We start from the raw sequence: 26,243 nt of genomic DNA, 5'->3' as shown, positions 1-26,243 counted from the left end.
CAACAAACTCAGAGGGACAGAAATAAAACACTTGTAGGCCTTGTATGGTGGAAAAGTTTCCAGCAGAGAAAGTATGAACAAAGTTGGGCCACCAGCTCTGGCAACAACCAAGTCCCTGGCTTGCAGACAGAAAGTTACCTCACATGTTGGTAACTTTCTGGGCTTTTCTCCTTATCTGTAAAGAGAAAAAATAGGAGGAGGGAAATATTTCCAGTTCCTGAGGCAACTGCTTTTATTGCATAAACATTACCTTTTATGAAAAATATATCTTTTTAGAGACAAGGTCTTCCTATGTTGCCCAGGCTGGAGTGCAGTGGCTATTCACAGGTGTGATCACAGTACACGATAGCCTCGAACCCCTGAGCTCAAGCGATCCTCCTGCCTTAGCCTCCCACAGAGCTGGGCCTTAACAGGCATGTGCCACTGTGCCCAGCAATAAACATTACCTTTTTATGTGTATGAAAGACCTCCCCTCACTGGGCATTCATGCAATTTCTGAATACATCCAGAAGAATAAAGTATCTACACAGACAAGGAATATTTTAAAGAATTTTTTTAAAACAAAAAAGACTAAAATGTGGTAAGAAATCAGTGTTGTGCATTTTGTACACTTGTGTCCTCCACTCTGTCTTCATTTACTGCTACAGGAAGCTGATGCCACAGCTGGCCACAGTTGAACAAAGACATCAGAAGGCCAGTTAGTCTTTTCACCACAGAAGCCCCCAAGTGAACCGAATTCTGAAGGGCAGGTCTCAGTGTCCCTTAACTTTGTTCTCCCCAGGAGAAATCCATTTTGCTGCCAAATGTGACCAGCAGACTTGGGCAGGTACATCTAGCACAATCACAGTCCTGTCACACTGCCAACGTGGCCCAAAGCACGGCGTGCAGGGCAGTCTCTCTGGAGGGCCTCTGCTACGCCTGCTCACCAGCACCACCTCCACCAGCAGCGGAGCCCTTGCTGGATGCCTGGGCATCTGAGGAGCGGGAGGCCTGCTTTGGCAGGCGGATGGGGACATAGATGTTGGAAGCACAGTGCTCCTTGAGGTACTCTCCTCCCTTTTCCTCATACTCTTTTCTGGTGATCCAAACTTCATTATCATCTAGGTGGTTCAGGGCCCAGTCACGAGCACCGTACCAGGCATCCAGCACAGGGTTCGAGGCAAGTTGAACCTGAAACACAAAGAAGATTCACCAGGACACCTCCACCAGGGCTCCAGGCGTGAATGTTCACCTGGCTCAGCTACAGCCCCCGATATTTTATCCCCAGAAATATACACATAGGTGGGCCCAGTGCACTCCAAGACAGTTCAGGGCTAGCTCCACACCCTGTAAACAAAGCTGAGCTGGAATGCCCAGACTCTCCAGAACAGACGGCTGTCAGACATTTTACTAACATGAGACCTGACACTCGGGGTCAGAGAGGGGCCAGTGGCTCAGCCTCCTGCTGCACGATGCTGTCAACCACAGGCTGTCAGGGAGAGGTGAAGTGGAGGCTGGCCCATGACCTGGGGAAAAGGCCTTCCTGGCCCTGCTCCCCACTCTGAGCAGAGGGAAACAGGGGCCGCTGCAAGGCAGCTCTAGCCAGGGTAGCAAAAGAGCCTCAGGAGAAGTGGCAGCAGAGAGGGGTGACCTGCGCGCTCTCTGTGAGGCTGCCAGCGCTTAGTTTCCCCTGCTTCTCATTGGAGTTGGGCTGGGATTCAGCAGCTCTGAGAAGGCCCTCGGCTAGGCTGATCTGATCATTATGGTAACACTGCAGCTCCCATCGGGCCTCCTGTGTTCTGGAGTTACCCGCCTCACTTCCTACCTCCCTCTCACCTCCCCACTCCACCAATCCCAAGAGTTCCAGGTTGGAATGGTGATTTCAGAACTTTCGGGAGTGAAAGGCAGAGGCCATAACAGTGGAATCAGCATGCACAAATGGAGGTGGGAAAGTGCAGGCTCAGGAGTCCAGCTGCCGGGCTTGCCATGTGGGCAAGGGGCCTGTGAATGAGGACCTCGTCACTGGGATAACCAGAGGCCCCACCCCCTGGCTTCAAGGGATTTAAGTGCATGAGTGTAAGGCACATGGTAGATGCTGCCTGCTACAAAGTATTCAATAAAGCATAGCTGTCATCATTACTAATAAAAAATGCAGCAAGACATATGGTTAATAGACTATACAGCCATAAAAAGGATGCTCTGGAGATGTACCTTTTGATATAAAAAAATTGTCACAATAATTTGAAAGTGAAAAAAATACAGGTTACAAAATAAGCTATCAACAATCTCTTTTTGGTTAAAACCATACATGAGATGAAAACGACCGGAAAGTATACAAAGAACATTGCTCGCAGAGGCTGAAACTACAGTTTTCTTGGTTTTCATTTTGGTTTAAATTGTCTGATATTTTTGTAATATTTAAAAATGTTTTACTGTTTAAGAAAAAATAGGAACTTAAAGTTGTAAATTTGCACATCTTGGGGTTCTCTTCCTTCTAATGATCACGGAGGGCCTTAGGTGGTTGGTATGTTTGAGCCACTGCTGAATACATAATCTAAAATTGGAACATCAGGGCTTAGCGACAGTGTGACACACTCATTACATTAGCAATGTGAAAGGGGGCAGAAACGGGGGGGAGGGGGAGCTGAGGCTAGGCCAGGTGAGACCATAACAGCAAAAGCAGGGCTGGGAAAAGATCTGGCTGGTAGCAGCATTCCATAACCAATGCTCACAGAGTAATTCATGCGAGACTTTGGAAATTACCAAGAAATAGCTCTTGAAAATCCTCTACGATTTTTTTCTCTACTACTTCATCCTAAGTCGCCGCTGCCAGCATGACCCAGCCCCAAGCTCATGCCCCTTACTATCACCCCTTGGCTACAGCACTGCTGCTCTCTCCTGCTCCCCACTCCTCTTCCTCCACCTCCTTCTTAGACTCATGGGTGTCCTACAGCCCTTAAATGCTAGTGTTCTTTAGGGGTTCATCCTTAACATCACCTACCCTCCCAAAGAGTGCCCAGAGCACATTTATGCTTGTGGCAGGTGGGAGGGTGTGAAACTACCCTCTTGCTTTCCCCCTTACCCACTGAGCACTCATCCAGCTGGCTGTGGCCACCTTTCCGTGTGTCCACTGGAAACTTAACGCACCCTGGAAATGGAATGTACTATCCTCTCCCTTAAGCCTGTTCTCCCTCCCACGGCTCCTCGTTCAGTGAATCTCTTATTCAGCAAATTAGTTGCTCCACCTAGAACTTAGGAGTTATCTTAGGTCCCACTTCCCTCCCCAGATCCAACCTAATTTGACTGCCTTAGCCTCTTTCACATCAACTCCCTCTCTTCCTCTCCCTCTGCCACTGCTTTCGTATTTCCTACAGAGCTACCAAGTGACACTGTGCCAAGGACTTGGGACACATTTCACAAGACAGTGGCTGTCTCTTCCCTTACGAGAGGTGGATCTTGTAAGGAACATAGGGAAAGACAGGGAAGGCTTCCTGGAGGAAGTGATTTCCAGGCAACCAGCCACTGAGAGAGCTGGATGAGCTAGAAAGAGTATTCTATGCAAAGGGAGCCAGCATGTGCAAAGACCCTGAGGCAGGAAAACTCTGGAAAACTAATAGTGGTTAGCTGTGGCTGACGTGCAGGGTGGAAGGGGGAATGATGAGAGAACCCTGGACAGTTCTCAAGGTCAGAACACAAGAGACCCTGTAAATCCTGGTGAGTGGAGTGAGGACTTCCTCCTAGAGGCTGGGAAGCTGCCTCCTAATTGGTCTGCTTCCAATATTTCTCTTAATATGCTATTTTGCACATCAGTGTCAAATATATCTTACTAAATGTAAATCAGATCACATTCCCTGCTTAGACTCCTTCATGGTTCATCACTATGGCCTAAGATAAGAGCTGTGCAGAAAAGAGTTAACAGGACCGCCCTACTGTTACCTTAGAAACGCATACTTACAAGGCTGGGGCCTTGGTAGGCATCTGGGAACTTGGATTTTGGGAGGGTTCCTACCACCACCTGATAAGAGTGGCTCAATAAGCCCATTCACACAAATAATGTGGTTTATGCCAAACACGTGCTTCCCTTCTGTAAGCCTGGAATTTGGGTATGCTCCAAGCAGGGGGTGCCTATGTGATCAGCCCCCAAATAAAAACCCTAGGCACTGCGTCTCCTACAAGCTTCCCTGGTTGGCAACACTTAACGTGCTCTTACAAGGCACTGCTGGGGAAATTATGTCCTGTGTGACTCCACAGGGAGAGGCCTCGGACGCTTACACCTGGTTGCTCCCAGATTTCACCCCGGGCGCCTTGTCTCTCTGCTGAGTTGCCGTAGTAAGTCACAGCTGTAAGTAGGATTACATGCTGAGTCCTGTGAATCCTCCCAGAGAATCATCCTGCCTGGAATGGTCTTAGGGACCCTCAACACAACAGCTCATGTCTGAGAGTTTATTACATGCAGGCCCATTGTCGGGTGCTTGACGTGTACCAGTACACTGAATCCCAGCAACAGGTACCGATTACCCCCTTCCTACCACTGAGACAGCCAAAGCTTAGCACAATTCAGTAATGGTGACGATGGAGTCAGCACCAAAGTCCAGAGACGCCCCCCTGAATGTACACTACATCATGCAGCACAGCAGACCAAGGCCAAGCTTCTTAGCAGGATGCACAGGCTCTGCACAGTGTGGGCTTTGCTGACCTCTCTACCTCACCCACCTCCTCTCCTCTTTATCAGCCATGTGCTCCAGCAACACTCAGCCACTTCTCACTCCCTCAACAAGCTTCTGGCCCCTGTGCCCTTGCTCATGCTAGTCCTTCTGTCTGGAATGCCCTCTCCAATGTATCCCATGCCCCACACTGTCTACAGGGGCCGGGACTGGGTAGGAGAATGACTTATTCTTGTTGTACACTCTTTCACACTCTTAGAATTCTACGCATGTCTTCATCTTCCAATTTAAAGAAACCACAAAACAGTATATAAAACATGATTCCCATTTTGCTTTAAAAATTAAACATGGACTTAAGACCAGAAGAAAAGCCACAAAAATGTTAACAGTGGATATTTCTGCATGATTATTACTTTTGCAATCGGAGAACAGGTAATGCTATTTTCAAAATAATTGACTACTCGAACAATCAGTACCTGAAAAGAAGACTGGAAGGGTCTCATCTCCAACAGTTCCTTCTCCATTCTGGCTTTCATGCCAGGATACATCGTGTTCCCGCCAGTGAGGAAAACGTTCTGAACCAGCATTTCCTGAACGTCCTTTGGGTACCTAGGAAAGAAACAACTCCTAATATAGTCCCTTAACTCAAATATCAGAATGAAAGGAGGATGCAGAAATGTAAGCTCTCAGTACAAAACAAAAAAAATCTACACAAAAAGCTAAAAAAAAAAAAAAAAAAAAAATCAAAACTTTCATTTTTCATTTGTGTCTCTACAGAATGCCAGCCCAATGTTTCCAAATAGCCAGACAAAACCATAATCTGAATGGTCAACTTATTTCCTTAACATGATTAGAATTTTTATACTTTTATAATACATTTAAAAAAATAAACTTAAGGATAAATTTACATACATTTTGATAAACTCTAACTAATTTATACATTCCAGTAACCATCACTACAATCAAGACACAAAACATTTCCATTATCCCCAAAAGCCATGCCTCCCTTTTGAGGGCCTCTATCGACCTGTGCTTTCTTTTTATCTTTTTTAGTAACAGCTTTATCTAAGACATATTTGATCACTTTCCAATCACTGTCAAGACAAAGCTCAAAGCCACTCAAACAAAGTAGCAGCAGCAGCTTTTTCTTCCTTGCTAGGTACAAGTTTCCCTGCCGTTATAACCAACAGCAGCTAGAGCCCTACAAAACTCTATTCTCTACTTGCCCGACTTGAATTATCAAACTCACACTGCAGGAAAATGCCCGCATAAATGGGTAAAACACCTGGATTTTTATGGAAATGTAACTCTTAAGTAAAATGCCTGCAAGGAGGTGAAAAAAAATTTTATTAGCTCTGCAATATTTTTAGGGTGATTTAAAATCACTAGTCTTTAATAATGTGAAGGTTTACATGGAAACCAGTGTACATGTTATCGGGTTGTTCAAACTTAAAAGACACTCTTAAAGCTACTCAGTCAACCCAGCATTTACAGGTTCAGCATTTACAGGTTCAGAAAACAACTACAGAGCCCCAGTTAGGTGCCAGGCCTGGTGATAAGAGATTAAGGGAATACTATCTGAGCACAGCAAGTCAATGAAAAGAAGAGAGTGAGACGCATTTTCAAGTGCCTGACCATCAAATCTACCATTCAATGCAAAATCTAAGGAAATAGTTCAGGAAAATAGAAGGAAAAGCAGATTTGCTGTCTCACCTGTCCAGAATGTACTGAAGAGTCTCTGCAATCCCAGCCTGTTCTTCTCCTATGAGAGATGGCTGAAAAATAATCTCTGGAGCTCGAATTCTTTCTGTCCCAACAAACAGCTGATGATATGCTGCCAAGTTAAACACGGGCTTTAAAAACCCAAGGTTTAAAAGATATTTTTAGGCCAAATGACAAACATTCCAGTTGCTAGCTTCCTCAAACTGCATTTCTTATCCCAATAGTTTCTGTCCCTTGTTAATGCCAGAATAGCTTCTCCCAACTCTCTTGACCTGCTAATTCAATTTCCTACCTTCTCCCAACCTGTGTATTATAAACATGTACATGTTTCCATCATGAAATGGTCCCCAAGTTGCAGGGAGAGGCTTTGTGGAGAGCAGCAGTAAAAGGCCCAGTCTAGAGGACAAGTCTCCTGCTCAGTGCCCTGCTTAGTACCCCATCCTTGCACGGCAAGGAAGCTCTCTCCCACGTGGGTCTCAGACTCAGGATAGTTTATCTGGCTGGCATTGTAATGACAGAAACATAGACTCCAAAGAGGATTTTATGTGTACTGGCATTGGCTTAAACGTAAATGAAACCATTACAAGCCAGTATTCAGACCTCAAGTTCCCAATTACTCTCCCAGATGTTTCTGCCGGGTAGACTGTTTCTCACAGATTCACAGATCTTGGTGCTGGAACCAACTGATCAATCACCGGGGGAAAAAAATCCCTGATTTCAGATGTTTTAAGTATTGGTACCCAATTTTCTAAAAAACATAACAGTTTTAAGTCCTAAAGAAACAGACTAGCCCAGCCATTTAGGTCAACACCTTCAAAGAATAAGCATGTTCTGGGCTGTAGGAGTCAAACCTGGACAGTGGTGACCGGCTTCTCCACTCCAGGTGTTTCCTCTGAAAACAAGGGATCAAAATCATTCATGCTTTCCACATCTTCCAAAGACGGCTCCAGCTGCTCCAGGTCAGGGGTCTAAGAGAAGAAACAAAATGAAACAGAACCTGTATCTTCAGCAGGCCTCAGTTCTATCATTTTGGTGCCACAAAGAAGAACTGGGATCTTGCCCAATGTTCTAAAACCTTACATAAAAACTATGAAAATTTTTCTAAGCTATTTTTAAAAAAGCACACATGAACACGAAGACTAAAAAGCCAGGAACGGGCTTTGCTTTGATCTCCTACCTTTCCTACTTTATACAAGCCTCACCAACCCCCGCCTTCTCTAAAGCCTTCTGATGGTGCCAGCTCATGGCTGGGCCCCGTGGAAGACTTGCTGCTTGCATGAGTCACACCACCACACACGCAACTCTAAGAGAAGGGTGTGACAGCTGCTATCCCACAAGGCAGCTAGACTACCAGCAAAGTTAAAGCAATCTTTTAATAACTAATAAATACATCTGCTGGCCAGGGAGCGGTGGCTCATGCCTGTAATCCCTCTGCACTTTGGGAGGCAGAGGCAAGTGGGCTGCTTGAGCCCAGGAGTTCAAGACCAGCGTGGGCAACACAGTGAAACCTCGTCTCTACAAAAAATACAAACATTAGCTGGGTGTGGTGGTGAGTACCTACAGCCCCAGCTACTTGGGAAGCTGAGGTGGGAGGATCACTTGAGCCTGGGAGGTTGAGGCTACAGTTAGCCATGATCATGCCACTGTAATCCAGCCTGGGTGAAAGAGCAAGACTCTGCCTCAGAAATATAAATAAATGTATGTGCCAACACTAATGAGCTCAACAATCGGTCCCTTAATAGCAGGGCCCATTGGGCTGGGAATGGGACTAGAGGCCCCAAGGTAGCAGAGTGCTTCCTATCTGTGGAGTCCTGCAGAACAAGTTCTCCTCTATGACCACAATGAACCTGGACGGGGTCTAGACATGCTGGCACCATTTCCAAAAGAGAAGTTAGGGCACTTTTAATTTTAAACTGTACAAAATAAGTTGGGGATGGTGGTGGTTCTGAAAGACATCTTTAGCCATCTGTCATTGGACTCAATGGAGAGAAGTTCTGGGTAGAAATATTTAGTTGCATCCCAAGGAAGAATGCTGTAACAATGACAGCTGCTGCAGAATGGACTGTCTTATGAGGTAGTGTCTTGGGAGGGTTCAAGCAGAGTGTAACCAAAGCTAAGTATGCTTGAGAGGAGACTGCGCCATTGAGTATGCATTCTGAGTCTCTCCTTACTCTCGGAATTTATGAAGTATGTAAATTACCAACATAATTCAGAGGACTTAAATATACTTCTCTAGAACCTACTCATATATACTGCAAATGTAAACTGGGATTAAAATAAGGCAATACCCCTCAATACCCCACACACATTCACACACCAAAAGTCATGTGGCAAATATGGCATGCAAGATGGGTGACAATGTACTCTAAATTCTATTCAGTATAAATGATTCTACAATATTTGAGGGGGATTTTCCAGGCTTGAGGATAAACCCTGGAAAGGAAAGCGAATGTTTCTTCATGTGAGACTCGTGCACAGGATGAGGGGGCTGGTTTATAGAGGTAATCTGAGGAGGAAAGAAGATGGGTTGGGTGACACGAATCTAAAGAACCTTGCTCTCAGGGAAAGAAGCAAAAGCTGTCCCTGCCAATAGTGAATCAGACAGAGGGGAGGGACACCTGCTATCTGCACAATCCTCACTGCAGACATTACTGTATTTGATGGGTGAGGATGCTATGGCTCAGAGAGGTGAAGTAACTTGCCCAAGGTCACATCACACTAGTAGGCAGTGGACACGTGGGAAGAGGCAGAACTGCTCAGTTCCGAAGTCTTTGTTCTGCCTTAAGCTGGAGTTCTATAAATCATGAGGCTGAGGATAAGACAACTGGGGCTTTAGGAACATGGAAACGATCTAGCCTAAGGTCAGAGTAGGTAATACAAGAGATGAATGAAAGATTTTACATGCAGCAGCAAGACCAGCTGAGGCAATGACAGGCTCCTCTGTCCCAGCAGGGACAGCAGAGAGGGAGTAAAGGAACGTTCCCCTTGCCATCTGCAGTTTGTGATATGGAAGACTCTCAGCTCCCCTCACAAGAAAGGAGCCCTACCACGGGAGTGTCTGTGCCTATTCTGGCTTGGCACCAAACCCAGCTCTTCAGGAATGACCCCAAAGGGGTTCCAGGAGAGGAATGGAAATTGATCTTCAAAGTTCTTTTTCATTTGGTGGTTTGTCATCTGGGGGAACCAGGAACCAGGAGGCAGTGTGACATAACAGAAGGTGGTCAGGCTCTGGAGTCACATTGATCCAGCTCGGAATGGCAACCAAAGGTATATTAAAGGTCACAGTGGTAGAGCTGGAAACAGTACACTCTGAGCCGCTTCTCCATCTATGTAAAAGTGGGACGTGAACTTAGGGCAGCATTGGGTGAGAAACGAACGCTTCCCTCTTCCCTTTTAAACACACACTCAATTTGGTCCCGTAAATAATTCTGTTGTATTACTGGGTTGAAGACAAAGATGTCATCTGTGTATTTAAAATAACTACAGACAAAACCTGTAACCTGTGATTCCCCAAGTAACAGGTGAAAGCAAGCACTGGGCTCCACTGGAGTCCTTCCTCTCTACACTCCACATTTTTACCCTATTCTTCATCTTCATCCTAACCTCCACCCTAGCTTCCCTCAATCCAAGTGATGACCTTTCCTGTGGATTCACATGCCCTTCTCTATCCAGCCTGGAATCCAATCACTTTTGCCATCATCCCTCCACCAACTCTATCTGCTTCTGTTACCCAACCAGTAAGCCTGCAGTCTAAAGGATGCCTCCCAGTACTCTCCACTTGGGCTCTGGAGCAGATTATATTTTTAAAAGAAGGTCACAACAGTGACTTCTATCCCACACACTTTTCTGTAATGTGACCTTGACACTCCCCATACAGAGGTGGAGGGTCTTTGTTTCCTCCCCTTGAGTCTCAGTGGGGGACTGTGAGGACTACAACCAACAAAGTATGGTGCAAATGATGTCATGTGACTTCTGAGGTAAGGTCCTGAAAGGTCATGCAGCTTATGCTTTCATCTTTTGAAACATTCACTCTCTGACTGCTCTCTTGGGAAGCTCCCTCTGGGAAACCAGTGGCCACGCTGGGAGGAGCCCAAGGCACACCAAGAGGCCATATGTGGGTGCCTGGGTCAAGAGTCCCCCATGAACCCAGCTCTTGAGTCCTCCCAGCCCAAATACCAGACAGGTAAGTGAAAAACCCTCCAGCTGATTCCAGTCCCCGACTATTTAATTCTTCCCAGCAGTGGCTCCAGGCAACTTGAAGCAGAGATCCCTGCTGTAGCCTCTCTCAATTCCTCACCCACCAAACCCATGAGCACAATAAAATGGTTGTTGTTTTATGCTGCTAAGTTTGGAATGGTTTTTGTAGCAACAGAAAAGTTAAATATGCTCCAGGGGGGCAGGAGTGCAGAAAGTCCCAGGTGCTATTTAGGCAATCCTGTGGTTACTTCTCAGCTTCCTTCCGCCTGCCCTTTCCCAACACCCTTCTCCACAGTCTCCTTTCTAATCTCAACCCTGGGAATCTTAAAAGATCATTTTAGTTGCCTCAAAAAATGAACTTCCCTCTTCATTCTTCATTCTACTTCCTTATCTATTTTCATGTCCTTGAGCGCTTGTTTGGAGGTTCTAGCAGGAGAGCGCAGCTACTCGTATACTCTTGACAGAAGACCAGTCCTCCTCTATTGGGGATGGTCGTCCTCTTCGACCAAGCATGCAGCTTTGGGAGGGACACACATGAAGTGGTGAGGACAGAAAGAGACACCCGCTTAGCCAGCCAGATCAGGCGAATCAACCCTGGCAATCAATGGGGTGACAGATATCGCAGCCAGATCACCCTCACGTCCTATTTTCTTATCCTTTCAAGCCTTCCTTGTTTCAAAAAATAATTCTCATCCTAGGTTAAGCTGACCATTCAAGCTCTTAACTCTCCCATCAACCCTTTTGGCTTCCTTTATCTCTGACTGCTCTTGCTCAGTCTTCGTCCTGGCTTTTCTTCTGTCACCTAACTCTCAAATGGTAGCATTCTCCAGGAATTTTTCTTTTCTTCCTCCCCATTTGATTCTGTCCTCCCATAGCCCCACCTGATGTCCCGCAGAGTACTGAAAAGCTCCACCTGATGTCCTACAGTGATTTTTAAAGATAAGGAGCTCAGGGCCAGGCACGGTGACTCATGCCTGTAATCCCTGCACTTTGAAAGGCAAGGTGGGAGGCTTGCTTGAGGCCAGGAGTTTGAGAACAGCCTGGGCAACACAGTGAGACCCATCTCTACAAAAAATTAAAAAGCAAAAAGTTAGCTGGGCATGGTGGTGCACTCCTGTAGTCCTAGCTACTAGGGAGGCTGAGGTGGGAGGATCAATTGAGCCCAGGAATTTGAAGTTACAGTGAGCCATCATCACACCATGTACTCCAGCCTATGCAACACAGTAAGATCCAATCTCTTAAAAAAAAGAAAAAAAAAAAAAAAAGGTGCTCAAAACTAAGCCAATTATCTTCCCAAACTTGGTCAAAGGCACTACCATCTACCCACTGCCTTTCAATACAGCCTAAGGGTTACAAGAGTGGAATCTGGAATTGAACTGCCTGTGTTTGAATTTGATCAGCACTACTTCTAGCTATGGGACCTCACTCCAAATCTTTCCTTGTCTGTAAAAGGGGGATAATGATAATACCTACCCATTGAGTTGTGAACACGAACCAGGAGGACACCTATGTAGGTGCTTAGCAAGGGGTCGGCACATGCCACATGCTCTATTATCAACACTGCTACTCTTGTCACCTTGGCTTGTAAATGGCAGCGAGATCTTGGGATCCTACATCTGATCCTACATCTGTTTTGTTTTCCCACCTGCAGCCTCACCCCTCCCTTCAATCCATCATCCTAACTGCCACCAGTTAGTTTCCCAAAACAAAATCTCATCGTCTCATTCCCTTGCTCAACATCCCTGGAAGGCTCCGAATGTCTGAAGGATAATATGCAGGCTCATAAGACTGATGGGTAAAGAACTTAATGGTCACCTCCACTTCATCACCCACCACAGCCTTTCTTGTTCACTCTATATACCTGCATGTGTGGTTCTTTCCACCTAAAATGTCCTTCCCTCCTCCTTTTGCTACCTACTGAAATCAAATAATCTTCCTTTTTTTTTTCAGACAGGGTCTTGTTCCGTTGCCCAGGTTAGAATGCAGTGGCACAACCATGGCTCACTGCAGCCTCGAACTCCCAAGCTCAAGTGATCCTCCCACCTCAGCCTCTCAAGCAGCTGAGACTACAGATGCATGCCCAGCCAATTAAAAAAAATTTTTTTAGAGATGGGGTCTATGTGACTCAGGGATTGGTCTTAAACCCCTGGGCACAAGTGATCTTCCCTCCTCAGCCTCTCAGTGTTGGGATTACAGATGTGAGCCACTGTGCCCGGCCCAAATAATCTTTCAAGGCCCAGCTGAAACATCCAGTCCTTTCTCAAAAAACCAAATGTGTATTCCCACACACATTTACCACCATACCTGCTACGCTTCATTACAGTCAGCTAAGCATGGTGCTATAGCCCTCGTTTTTTGTTTTTGAGGTACCCAGGAAGGCAGGCATTGTATCTTAATCACCTCTGCATCCCTGGTATACTGCACCTGTCACTGAGTGGCGGGCCCCTGGGATACACCCTCAAATTCCCCTGGAATAGAGATGATTGTAAAGCTTTGGGTTTCAAGAGGTTTCTTCAGCTGCCAAAAAAAAAATCAACATTCACCTTCACCTAGCTTCATTCCAAAGCATACCATCTTAAGATAACTTCTTAGCTTCACAAAAATTATAAAAAGGACATTTATTTATCTCAATTCATATAAGTCGCAGAGAGGAACAAAGCTGCTAATTTCAACACAGAGAACAGGCATCCAACAGAGAATAGTTTTCTCTGCCACGGCTGGCTTCTCTCTCGCTAGAGTTTGCCAGGGTCTCCACATGTCTTATGTGGTGTTCAGAAACACTAATATGACTGTTCTTTTGGAACTGCATGGAATGAGTTTGCCAAGGCATACCACAGAAGATGCAGCATGGTTCCCTAAAACAGCCTTGAGTGGCATAAGAAGAAGCAGAGGCCAACCCTGATCTTGGCTAGTAAAGCTGGAGAACTTTCTATATTTGGCCCATTGCGTTTTCCAACAAATGATGATGCTCAAAACCTGTGTTCTCCCCGCTCCTACCCTCTTATGCTGTGCTTGTAGCTATGAAAAGCAAGCATCTTCTGGTTTAAATACTTTGTTAGAAAGCTAACAAAGCCTGCTCCTTGACAACATCCTCACAGAAACAACTGCAGAATAGCAAGAGTCAGAATAGATTGGTCTATAAGAAAAAATAGATTTTCGAGACCACTATTAGTTAAATTCAAGCTGTATTAATTCAGTTTAGCCATTACTGCTTAAGTGGAATTTCAATATGAATTCTGGTTCACATATATTGATTCAATTCATTCTAAATGAATTATATTATTGGAAAATCTACAAATACTTTTTGAAAGGTAGAACTGGCTAGCCATTGTCATGGTCAAGTTTATCCCACAAATGTGACTGTAATTGACTCCGATCATTAAGAATTACCCTAAAATGCTGAATGCTGACTAACCATTAAAGCTTTGGCGACTGATCATCACTTTTTTTTTTTTTGAGATGGAGTCTTGCTCTGTTGCCCAGGCTGGAGTACAATGTCACAATCTCAGCTCACTGCAACCTCCGCCTCCTGGGTTCAAGCGATTCTCCTGCCTCAGCCTCCCGAGTAGCTGGGATTACAGGCACCTGCCCCCACGCCCGGCTAATTTTTCTATTTTCAGTAGAGACAAGGTTTCACCATGTTGGTCAGGCTGGTCTCCAATTCCTGACCTCAGGTGATCCGCCTACCTCGGCCTCCCAAAGTGCTGGGATTACAGGCGTGAGCCACCATGCCCGGCCTGACTGATCATCAAATTTGTTGCATATAGAAAAATGTTTTGCAGTCCGACATTTCAAAATCCCCTAAACCCAAGGAGATTTAAATGTGTGTGCCAGAGCATAAAATGAAGTAGGTACCTACTGAGTATCTGCTGAAAGAATGGGGGAATGGGTGATGAATCATAGCATTTAACAAATGCAGAGAGATGAACAAAGAAAAGGAAAAACTAGTTTCCCCACTGCTGAAGAATCACATCTTCACAGCTGTTTGGTTTTTTTCCCCTTTTTGAAATCTGAAATCCCTCATCTGCATGTGGCTGAGTGGCACTGCTCTGGTATAAAGAAAAGTATGTCCTGCTAACATGTCAAGCATGATAAAAACTAAATATGGATGAATACATAACAAAGACAACATGGTTCCGGATTTCAGTAAACAACAACTCAAATCTCAAACAAAGACCTGAAAAACTGAGAGAAGCAAAATGGAAAAGGCAAACACTGATTCAACTGAGGCAGGCTGATCTGGGATGTCGTGTTGGAAGAAGATGGTAAAGGCCCCTTCTACACAAGATCTTAGTGGTTCAGTAAGGTGTATCTAGTAAGCCTATCTCAGGATCTGCTCTATAAAGCATACACTCATGTACTGTCCTTACATAATCGACAGCCTGGGAATGAGATGTAGAGGATGCAACGGTGAGGGCAGAAACTATGAGCGAGCCTCCAGCTGGGAGCCCGTCACTGCAAAAGTCAAGCTTCCTGTTGAGCCAAAGGCAACTCTGACATCACTGATAAGCACCATGCTACACCCAGCATCAAATGGCACTGACTTGCATTTTTCCAAAGTATCATTTTTTTCTGAAAGGATAAATAATCAACAGCTTAATGAAAGTTGATTTAAAAAGAAAAAAAAAAAAAAAAAACAAGAGGCTAGTCTGGTTTATCCTGCCTAAAACATGTCTCGAGGTAATAAGTTCCTTTGTTTTGGAATTCTAGGGATGACAGATCCAGGAATAGTATGTACACTTACTAACTCTTTGTTCCAGTTCTAAAGGCAGGCGACTCAACCAGCGACTTCTGGACTGAGGAGTGACTTGCAGGCTGCCCCTCTGCCATACAGGAACTAAGATGCTGGGGCCTAAGCTCTTTTGGCTACTTCGACACTTATTAACAGCCAAGCATGGTGGCTCAAGCCTGTCATTCCAGTGCTTTGGGAGGCTGAGGTGGGAGGTTCACTTGAGGCCAGGAGCTCGAGACCAGCCTGGACAACTTGGCAAGACCCCATCTCTACAAAAAATTGTAAAAGTGACTTAGGCATGCTGATGTTCACCTGTAGTCCTAGCTTCTTAGGAGGCTGAGGTGGGAGGATCCACTTAAGCCCAGGAGTCTGAGGTTACACTGAGCTATGAACACGTAACTGCATTCTAACTGGGCAACAAAGTGAGACCCTGTCTCAAACACACAAAAATACTTATTTATTTATTTATTTATTTATTTGAGATGGAGTTTTGCTCTTGTTGCCCAGGCTGGAGTGCAATGGAGCGATCTTGGCTCACTGCAACCTCTGCCTCCTGGGTTCAAGTGATTCTGCTGCCTCAGCCTCCCAAGTAGCTGGGATCACAGGTGTTTGCCACCATACTCGGCTAATTTTTTATTTTTAGTACAGACAGGGTTTCGCCGTGTGGGCCACGCTGGTCTTGAACTCCTAACCTCAGGTGATCTGCCCGCCTGGGCCTTCCAAAGTGCTGGGATTACAAGCGTAAGCCAGCACGCCCGGCCTCAAAAACACTTATTAACAGTGCACAGGTGAGAAAACAGAAGAAGAAGAAAAAGAGAAAATCAAAGAGCTTATGCAAAGGGTCTTTAGCAACTAATAAAAGGCTGATCTTAAGGCAACCTATACATGTATTATTGAGCATAACTACCAACTGCTGTAAAAAATTCATAAATCATGTATGAAGCATGATCCCTGTCCTTAGGGAACATTAAGATGGAAAGGAGGTAAGTGAACAATCAACCACAATATATTTAATAAAACACTAGAAGAAAATTAAAGGAAGTATATGACTGCCAATGACTATCAGGGGAGCTGGTTTAGGTTCAAGACAGCACCACAGGTTTGGTGTGTGAATGTTCTTCCTATGTTAAATGTACTTTCTGCGCTCAGGGGTCCGGGGATCTACAGGGTGAAATCCCTTCTGACAGAATTTCAGTTGGTACAAGGTCAGTGCCATCTCCGCCACCACCCACATCCCCTCTGCTCTCTTTTCCTCCTGACTCTGGGCACAACCCCTTTGATGTCAGGCCTCTCAGGACACTCCTCCCCTCAAGAAGGGCTGCTCCTCCCAAGGCCCTCAGTTACCTCTGGCTTGCTGTCTACCACATCCACCTCAAGGTTGACTTCCGCTTGGAGGATTCTCTGCTTAGCCTGCTCCACTGCTAAACTGAGCTTCTGGATGTAAGACTGCAGCTCTTCTGGGGAGTCCATATTCAGCTCTATCAGGGCTTTGTGAAACTGATCCATCTGGCCATCCTCTAGAAGTTCCTGAAAACAGAGCAGTCACAAACAGGAAGGAAAGTAGCTTCAAAACCAAACAGAGAAAATGACAGCTGGAGAGGGCTTCCAGAGCTCCGCTGGCCTACCCTGCCCAGAGCCACACCTCCAGCTCCCTCCAGTTTCACACAGCTGCCCACCTCTCTTAACTGTCTCTAGGCTAGCATTGCATCACAGTTCCAGCAACAACTGATTAGGTAAAACTAATGATGGTGACAGATGTCTAAAAGGTTGTTACCCTTTTTTTTTTGGTGGGGGGGATGTGGAGGAAGGTGGGAAAGTTACTAAGAGGAGACATGAAAGGAGCCTTCTGGGATGCTGACAATGCTGTTTCTTAACCTGACAGCAGATACACGGGTGAGTTTCACTTTGAAAATCCATAAAGATGAAACATAAAGATTTGTGCACTTTGCATCATGTATGCTACACTTACAAAGTTTAAAAACATAAAGGAGTTTATAAGGCGAAAATAAATACCGCTGGAGTCCACAGCTCTTTCAGAAACAGCTGCTTCTACACTGTATTCTATGCTGATGATCCCCCTGGACTCCTTCCTGACCCGAAAGGTGACAAACAGTCAAAGCATCTTAAGGCCAATGGAAAAATATGCAAGAAAATCTTCTGAGACCATCTTGTTAACACGGAAGGGCGCCGGTCCCTGTGTCTGCTATTACCTGCACGTATAGCAGTCGGTCCAGACGCTCCTGATCCAGCTGCAGCTTCTCCTCCCGCCGCCGGGCATTGAGCTCCTGCAGCCGCCGCAATTGCTGCTGCCGCCTTTCTTGTTTCTCCTCAGAGGTCAGAGTGCTGCCCAGGAGCTTGCTGGAAAATGGGAGCTGCATCTTGTGGACATTATTCTCATAATAATCAGGACACCGCCATTTGTGTAATTCTTCAAAGAAACAATTTTGAAAGTTATGAAATGGAAACACTATTAACACAATAATTAAAGTCAATACCAGCTGGGCGCAGGGACTCATGCCTGTAATCCCAGCACTTTGGGGGGCCGAGGTGGGTGGATCACAAGGTCAGGAGATTGAGACCATCCTGGCTAACACAGTAAAACCCCGTCTCTACTAAAAATACAAAAAAATTAGCCAGGTGTGGTGGCAGGCACCTGTAGTCCCAGCTACTCGGGAGGCTCGCTCTGTCACCTACACTGGCGTGCAGTGGCGCGATCTCGGCTCACTGCAAGTTCTGTCTCCCGGGTTCACGCCATTCTACTGCCTCAGCCTCCTGAGTAGCTGGGACTACAGGTGCCTGCCACCATGCCCAGCTAATTTTTTTGTATTTTTAGTAGAGACAGGGTTTCCCCTTGTTAGCCAGGATGGTCTCGATCTCCTGACCTCGTGATCCACTCGCCTCAGCCTCCCAAAGTGCTGGGATTACAGGTGTGAGCCACCGTGCCCGGCCGACTCCATTTTTTTTTTTTTTTAAAAAAGTCAATACCAGCATTTCAGACACAGGCCAGATGGAGAAAATACACTCCATCCAATCCCTGAATCCACTCAATCAACTAAAAGCAGCTACCAAACCTGGACATAATGCCAGCAGGCCTGTTCTAAAAGAACTGCTAAGTAAGTTCTTCAGCGAGAAACAACACCAGAAGGAAGCTTGGAGCATCAGGAATGAAGGAAGAGCAACAGAAATGATAAAAATCTGGTTAAACATAACAGACTAATCTCCTTACGAGTTCTTTAAAACCTATTTGACAACTGAAAGTAAAAATCACAACACTGTCTGATGGGTTTCCAATGTATACAGATGAAATAAATAAGAAAACTTTAAGATAAACTGGGCGAAATGAAGGAGTCTGTACAGTGCTAACATTTCCACATTCCCCTTGAGGTGGTAAATACAGATTCTAAGTAGACTGTGAAAAGTTGTGTTTACTGTAATCTCTAAAGCAACCACTAAAAACTACAATAAAAAGATAGAGTAAAAAACACAACAGATAAAATACTTTAAAAAAAAAAAAAGCTCGAATAACCTAAAAGGAGGCAGGAGAGAGAAACAGAGGAACAATAAACAGAAAGAACAAAAACAAATAATAAAATGGTGAACCTAAATCCAAGCATATGAATAATTAAACTAATTATAAATGGTTTAGCCTAACAATTAAATAGAGGTTGACTGAATAGATTTTTTAAAAAAATCATCCAACTACCAAGAAATTCACTTTGAATATAATGATATAGGTACATTAAAGGTAGAAGAATGGAAAGACATACCATGCAAGCACATGACCCAGCAATCTATTTACTCTGGAGAAATGAAAACAAGTTCACCCAAAAGCTTGTCTCTATCCCAAGCCCAGGCAATCTTTCCCTCACTTCTTCTCTATCACTATGGTTTTATCTTTTCAAAATGTCACGTAAATGGAATCAAATAGTATGTACCTTTCGAAACTTTTTTTTTTTACTCAACATCATGCCTTTGAGATTCATTCAAGTTGTTGAGTGTATCAGTAGTTTGTTCCTGTTTATCGTGGAAAAAACAGGATATGATTATAAAGAGAAAGCATATGTAACCAACACCACAATCAGGATACAGAAGAGTTCATCATCCCAAAAAATTCCCTCATGCTCTCTCTTTATAATCATATCATAGAATTGTAGAAGAAAAAGTTAACTAAAAAAAAGAGTCAATAACAGAGCACCTGGGAGAACAGAGAAGTGGGAGCATGGAGAGCTGTGTGCCTCAGTCGTGTCTTCTGGCAAGCCTCTAACTCTCCGGACTGAGTGTTCTCATCAATTATTTATTTCCCTATCTGTCTCCCCAACTTCTTTGTATCCCAGGAATAACAGATGTTTAATAAATGCTTTCTAAAGTTAATTAAAACACAGCTCTTCACACATGAAACGTATACTTAAAAATGGTTAAAATGGCAAATTTATGTTATATGGTTTTCACCACAATTAAAAAAAAAAAAGATGCAGTTTTTGTCCTTCAGAGGAGCTCATTATTGGTCAGCTGAGGTCAGTACCCTCAATGACAACAAGCAAATCCATTCTTGGAATAGAGTTGTATTCACAGTGGCATTGTCCGCAGTCCTTTGGTTTTATATGAACTATTTAAATTCATGAGGAAGATATTTTCATCACATTCATGTGACAATAGTAACTAAAACTCATACTTTAATTTGAAGTAAAATACAACCAAAAGTCCAAGACAAGTTTGAAAAGAAAAAGAGGTGTTTCTGCAGCATAGATGTTATTATAATGGTATAATAAAACAATTTCAATTGTTTTCTAACTTAAGATATTTTTAGTCTGATATGTTCTGCTCACTCTTAAAAATATTTACTATCTGGAAAAAGCTGAAAGTTGTTCTGTATTACAGGCAAGTTATAAAAGCTACCATTTGTGAAGGGAACCTATATAACGTAAGTTATCAGTTTACTGAATAGTTTAAGAAAGGGAATACAAAAAGGGGAAGGAGGTGCTTAAAAAGTGAGCAAGCAAAGAATCATACTGGCAATAATTTAAGGAATACAAGGTAGACAACACCCAAAAGCTGCAGGCAAACATCCTCTTGGATACCTTCCACATAATCCTCAGCGATGTAGCTGTGCTCGTGCAGAATCTCCTCCATGCGGCTGAGGGTGATGGCTGCCAGGTGCCCAGGGTACTTCAGCTGGAGGAGACGTTGGAGGTAACCAGCTGCTTGGCTTCCTCCAAGATTGATGCGCTTGCAGTTTTTAGCATCTAATCTATAACCAAGCAGTAGAAAACAGCACTGAAATTTCTGGAGGACAGAAATATGGAGTATCTTGGGAGAAACAAGATAATTTAAGGCAGATAAAGAAGAAACAGACCAGGAGAAACACAAAACCTGACAGTTGGAAGGGACGTTAAAGTTCCCCTGGTATAACCTCTTACCTAGGCAGGCATTCCTAGTTCACCTATACAGTCACACAGTCACCTAACAGGTATGCACTCCAGTCAGCTCTTAATGAGTCTCATCATATATTTCTCAAACTGTAGTCCTGGGACCAAGTATCCCAGAATTAGCTGGGGGAAATGTTAAATGTGCCAATTCCCAGGACACAGCTGCTCTGGGGTGGGGCCTGGGGATCTGCATTTTAATGAGCTCCCCAGGTAACTGAAGGCCAGAGTTTAAGAAGCCCTCCCTTAACACTCCACATCTACTGAAGCAAACACGTTAAGTAACCACACGCATCCTGGCTTACTGTAAAAGAACCAGAGTAATTTTATTTTCCTAATGTGAGAAAGTAAGTGGCAGAGCACTAGGAACTTACTGTAGGGAACTAAAATGTCACTGCTGTATCATACCTCACCAGCAGATGCCAGCACAGAACACAATATGATTCACTCTGATAATTTCCCAGCCTTCAGGTAATTTTCTCTCAATATAAAATATGTTACTTTTTATTTCTGCATATTCTGTTTACATAGAGAACTTCATACATCAGGAGCGTTTGGTAACACCTAAGAATTGCTTTTTTCTTCAAAAATCTTCACAGAAACTTCATGAGAAATTCAATGGTATTTGCCTTATATGTTCAGTCTGCTTTATAGTTTACAAAGTGCCATTACCTACCTTATCTCATTTCATTCTCAGTGTAACACTCGGAAATCAGTTTTTTCCAATTTTACATATCAGGAAATGAAGTGACGAAGTTAAGTAGCAGAGCTGCAAACCCAGGCATTCAGCTGTAAAGTGTGGGTCTCTTTATGCCATGTGAGAAACCTTCTCAGGAGAACACAGTGCTGGCCTAGGCTCTTATCAGACAGTGAAAGCTCAACGATAAAATGGGAACAGATTTTTAAATATGACATAAACTACCCTTGCCTTTTATTCAACTTGAAAATATTTAGTAAGGGTCCATTACGTGCCAGGCACTGTATCTGAAAGGTCTAAACAACAGTGATTAAATAACTTGAAATTGGCTGGGCGCGGTGGCTCACCCCTGTAATCCCAGCATGTTGGGAGGCCAAGGAGGGTGGATCACTTGAGGTCAGGAGTTTGAGACTAGCCTGATCAACATGGTGAAACCCTGTCTCTATTAAAAATACAAAAAAAATTAGCCGGGCATGGTGGTGGGTGCCTGTGGTCCCAGCTATTTGGGAGGCTGAGGCAGGAGAATCAATTGAACCCGGGAGGTGGAGGTTGCCCTGAGCCAAGATCCCACTGCACTCCAGCCTGGGCAACAAAACAAGACTCTGTCAAAAAAAAATAAAAAAATAAAATAAAAAACAAACTCCAGAACACAAAGATAGTCTCGATTAAATTTATTCAAAACATTTCTACTGAATGCCAACTACCTGCAGATACTATGTTAGCTATCTCCCCATATGTCAGAATTATAAAATTGTAGAATTATGGATGTGGAACTAAGAGATCATCCACCCCAACTCCCTCCAGAAGGTCACAAAGGACAGAACTATGGGCAAAGGGACTTACCCATAGTCACACAGTGAGGTAGTTCAAAGCTAAGCCCAAGGGCTCAGTTCACAGGCTAGTACTTGCTCTTTCTACTCTGCCTTTAAAGCACGCACTATATAAATGTTTCCTGAATGCTTCTCAAAATAGCACTCAAATGCCACAAGTGCAACTCACCTCCCCTCTAAGATGGGTAACACATGCGTACACTGGTATCCAGATGAAATGATGAGCCCACTGCACATCGAGTTCTTTGGCTCATTGTGGTAGAAGCTGAAGAGGCTGTCTATTCCATAGGCAACCTTGGGAATCCCGTAGCACTCAAAAAGAAGCTCAGACATCATTTGCCGTGAATACAGTGGGTTGCACACAGCTTCTGTCAAAACTATGGGATGATCAACACAGCCCTACTTTGAAAGGAAAGGGCAAATAGATGAGTGGTAACAGAATACTCTTTTTGAAGCGTAAAAGAACCCAAAATCCTTATTGCAGGACTCAATTTGCTTTTGGCTTCTTAATTAAAAACCTGATCAGAGGCGATTATAAAACTCTCATCTCATCTTTACTTGAAAATATGAAAGTAGAGTCAATTTAAGTTATTAAGTCAAGGTCCCATCCAAACTGTCAGCAAATCGTGTTGGCTCTATTTTCAAAGTATTTCCAGAATCCAACTGCTTCTAATGACATTCCCTGCTACCTGCCTCATCTAAGCCACCATCATCCCTCACCTGGGTTATTCCAACAGCCTCCTAACTCGTCCCTGTTTCCACCCTATGACCCACGACGATTCATTCTCCATACAGCAGTAATAGTGATCCTTTTAAAACATAAGTCAGGTCCTTCTTCAGCTCAACACCCCGCCATGGCTCCCCATTTCACTCAGTAAAGGCCTATAAGGTGTGTGATCTGCCTCTCCACTACCTCTCTGACATCCTCTTTCAGGTACTACTCTCCCCCTCACACAGGCAGCCTTGCAATTAGGATTAGGGCACACTCCTGCCTCGGGGCCTTTTCACTGGCTGTTCCCTCTGCCTGGACAGTTTTTACTTCAGATATTCACATGGCTTGTTACCTGAATCACCTCCTTCAAGTCCTTGCTCAAACATCACCTTCACGAGTCCTACCTGACCATCTTATTGAAAAAATGTAACTCCCTCCTCTCCTATCACGGCGTAGAATCTACTATACTTAATTCTACGTTTACTGTCTGCCTTTTCATACTAGAATATCTTTCCATAGTATTAATAGCTCCATAAGGACAGGAAGTTTTGTGTGTTCACACATGTACTCCAAATGCCTAAAAAGTGCCTGACACAGAGTAAGTGCTCAAAACGTATTTGTTAATAAATGGGCTTCTTAACAAACGAGCATATATTCCCAAAGGTATGCTCCAAGGTACAAGGAGCAGCATTTTATTCGCTGATATACCCACAGCGCCTAGCATCTAGTCGACTAAAAGACAATCGGAGCTACTGAAGTGACTGTTACCTCTCCGCGAGCAGAGTGAGCGGAGACGAGACCGCACCCTTCCCCTCGAACTCAGCCCAGCCCAGCCCAGCCTACTCCGCCCTTCACCTGTGAGGAGACACCCAGGTGCTGGAAGCTGTAGTCCAGCAGCAACTCTTGAAGCTCCAAGTTGACCGGCACGTTGCGGTCGAAGGGCGAGCGCAGCATCCAGCGCAGTGGCTCCAGGCTGCCCAGGGCGTTCCCCACCTGCGGGCCCGACGCGCCCCGTGCCCCGCCACGACCGCGGGCGCACACCGCGCGGAACTGCAGGCGCGGCTCGGGACCTGGGTCCTGCCCGGGACACGCCCAGCCAGCGCGGACTTGGAACGACCCGTTGTCCAGCACCAGCGGTACCGGCAGTGGCCCGTGTGCCACCGGGCCGGCCTCCAGCACCGGGTCCGGTGCGACACGGGCGTCGCGGAACGGGAACACGTTCGCCGCCATCTTGGAGCGCGCGCCCAGACCCGCCCCTCGGCGCAGCGTCCGCCCAGACGCCGCGAAACCGCGCCCCCGACGTCACGCCACGCGATTCAGGCCTCTAAGTACCTCGATGCCCCCTCCCTTCTCGAAGCCCGGCCAGCGTTTCCACTTGCCTCCCCTCTGGCTGTCAAGGCTGCTTCAGGATCGCTGAGACGTACCCATTCTGGCTGCGAAATTCTACGTTTCTTAACCTCTCCCCCAATAGCCTATGAGTGACCACGCCCCTTCGCTCTAGCCGGGTCGCCCGGTTTGGAAGCCCCGCCCCTTTCTGGCCGCCAGCTTCAGCGCCGCGCTCGGTAGAGCCCCGCCTCTCTGCCTGGCCACGCCCCATCGCCGGGCGCGCACCGTCGGCCGGGCGCGCACATTCGACCGCCCGCGGCCCCGCCTCCACGTGGATGTCTCGCCCTCAGCCTTGCGTCCTGGCTATAAGGGTCCTTTATCTTTTGACACTTCCTTTACGTTAAGAAATCTCAAACTCTGCCGACTGTTCAATTTCTTGACTAGGGAGCTGACTACGCAGTTCTGTTCACTTTACTAACTCGCACAGACTGTGTCTTCTCACTAAGACACAGTGTTTTCTCAAACACTGAGAAAAGACTGCTGATTGTTCTCCAAGCATTCCCTCTCTTTTAGTGGTATCACCTCCCACTCCCACGTGGCCATCCGTCTGGCTGCGATCTAGATGCGCTCATGTGACTAAATTCTGGCCAGGAGAGGGTGGGAGAGGAGGCCATGTGTGTGACCCACTCTCAGTTTTAGCCCTAAAAGCACTCGTCACGCTCTATCCTGTCGCATTTCCATCTTTTCACTAGTTAAGGGGGGTAAGAATTAGAGCAGTTGTTTTACTACAACCTTTTTTTGTGCAGTGGGGCGATCTCGGCTCACTGCAGCCTCGACTTCCTGGACTCAAGTGATTCTCCTGCCTCAGCCTCCTGAGTAGCTGAGATTACAGGCGTGCACCAGCACGCCCAGCTAATTTTTATATTTTTAGTAGAGAAGGGATTTCACCATGTTGCCCATGCTGGCTATAACCATTTTGAAAGAAGAAAAAGAGCAGCTGCCTTGAATCTACTCTACCAGTCTATAACACTTCAGTTTGAGAGATAAAATCAAATTAGTTACAACATATATTGTAAGTGAGAAATGAAATTCCTAACTTATCTCAAGAACCTCTATTAACAGTGTTTGTTGTTATTGTTGTTGTTGTTGTTATTGTTGTTTTTTTTAAGACAGAGTCTGGCTCTGTCACCCAAGCTGGAGTGCAGTGGTGTGATCTTGGCTCACTGCAACCTCCACATCCCCGGTTCAAGCAATTCACCTGCCTCAGCCTCCCGAGTAGCTGGAATTACAGGCATGCTCCACAACACCCAGCTAATTTTTTTATTTTTAATACAGACGGGATTTCGCCACGTTGGCCAGGCTGGTCTCGAACTCCTTGGCTCAAGTGATCCGCCTGCCTCGGCCTTCCAAAGTGCTGGGATTACAGGCTTGAGACAACGGGCCCAGCCTGTTAACACATCTAAACCAGATTGGGAGCCAGCCCAGTGGCAAAAATCAGGTTGTGTTGTCTTTCAACACACGTCCATTGTTCAGATATCTGAAGTAAGCATCGTTAAGTTAATTAAGAGGGGGACCAGCAGAACACAGAAACAGTAAATGTAAGTTAGTGAATGTTAGTTTAAGAATTGTGTCTATGTGTATTAATATGAAAAAGCACCGGCTGGGCGCAGTGACTCACACCTGTAATCCCAGCACTTTGGGAGGCCAAGGCTGGTGGATCGCCTGAGGTCGGGAGTTCGAGACCCGCCTGACCAACAAGGTGAAACCCCGTCTCTAGTAAAAATACAAAAATTAGCTGGGCGTGGTGGCAGGTGTCTGTAATCCCAGCTACTCGGGAGGCTGAGGCAGGAGAATTGCTTGAACCCTGAAGGCGGAGGTTGCAGTGAGCCGAGATCGCGCCAGTGCACTCCAGCCTGAGCAACAAGAGGGAAACTTTGTCTCACAAAAAAGAAAAAAAGAAA

At 45.3% G+C, this 26,243-nt stretch overlaps 1 protein-coding gene across 1 annotated transcript; it reads right to left on the bottom strand.

Moving 5' to 3' along the window:
* Positions 1–204: 204 nt before the first annotated feature.
* ACTR5 (actin related protein 5) lies at positions 205–24,540 on the bottom strand. Its single transcript, XM_054467679.2, has 9 exons — positions 23,812–24,540; positions 22,414–22,643; positions 20,373–20,542; positions 17,505–17,722; positions 16,639–16,821; positions 7,217–7,333; positions 6,357–6,496; positions 5,120–5,252; positions 205–1,170 (listed from the first exon to the last, which is right to left on the bottom strand). The coding sequence occupies exons 1-9, from the start codon at positions 24,184–24,186 to the stop codon at positions 913–915; spliced, it is 1,824 nt and encodes a 607-aa protein (XP_054323654.1). The 5' UTR covers positions 24,187–24,540; the 3' UTR covers positions 205–912.
* Between the last annotated feature and the right edge of the window lie 1,703 nt (positions 24,541–26,243).

This window comes from Pongo pygmaeus, chromosome 21 (assembly GCF_028885625.2).
Source record: "Pongo pygmaeus isolate AG05252 chromosome 21, NHGRI_mPonPyg2-v2.0_pri, whole genome shotgun sequence".
In the NCBI taxonomy this organism is placed as follows: domain Eukaryota; kingdom Metazoa; phylum Chordata; class Mammalia; order Primates; family Hominidae; genus Pongo; species Pongo pygmaeus.
The sequence above is the reverse complement of the archived record's forward strand: the minus strand, read 5'-3'. Positions and strand labels throughout refer to the sequence as shown.

What these genes read in the sequence shown, in the direction of transcription:
- ACTR5 (XM_054467679.2), bottom strand. Translation starts at nt 24,186, where the DNA reads ATGGCGGCGAACGTGTTCCCGTTCCGCGACGCCCGTGTCGCACCGGAC. An exon ending in TTACCCATCTTAGAGGGGAG is followed by an intron (nt 20,543 to 22,413) that starts GTGAGTTGCACT and finishes GCTTGGTTATAG; the next exon opens with ATTAGATGCTAAAAACTGCA. An exon ending in CGCTGAGGATTATGTGGAAG is followed by an intron (nt 17,723 to 20,372) that starts GTATCCAAGAGG and finishes GTTTCTTTGAAG; the next exon opens with AATTACACAAATGGCGGTGT.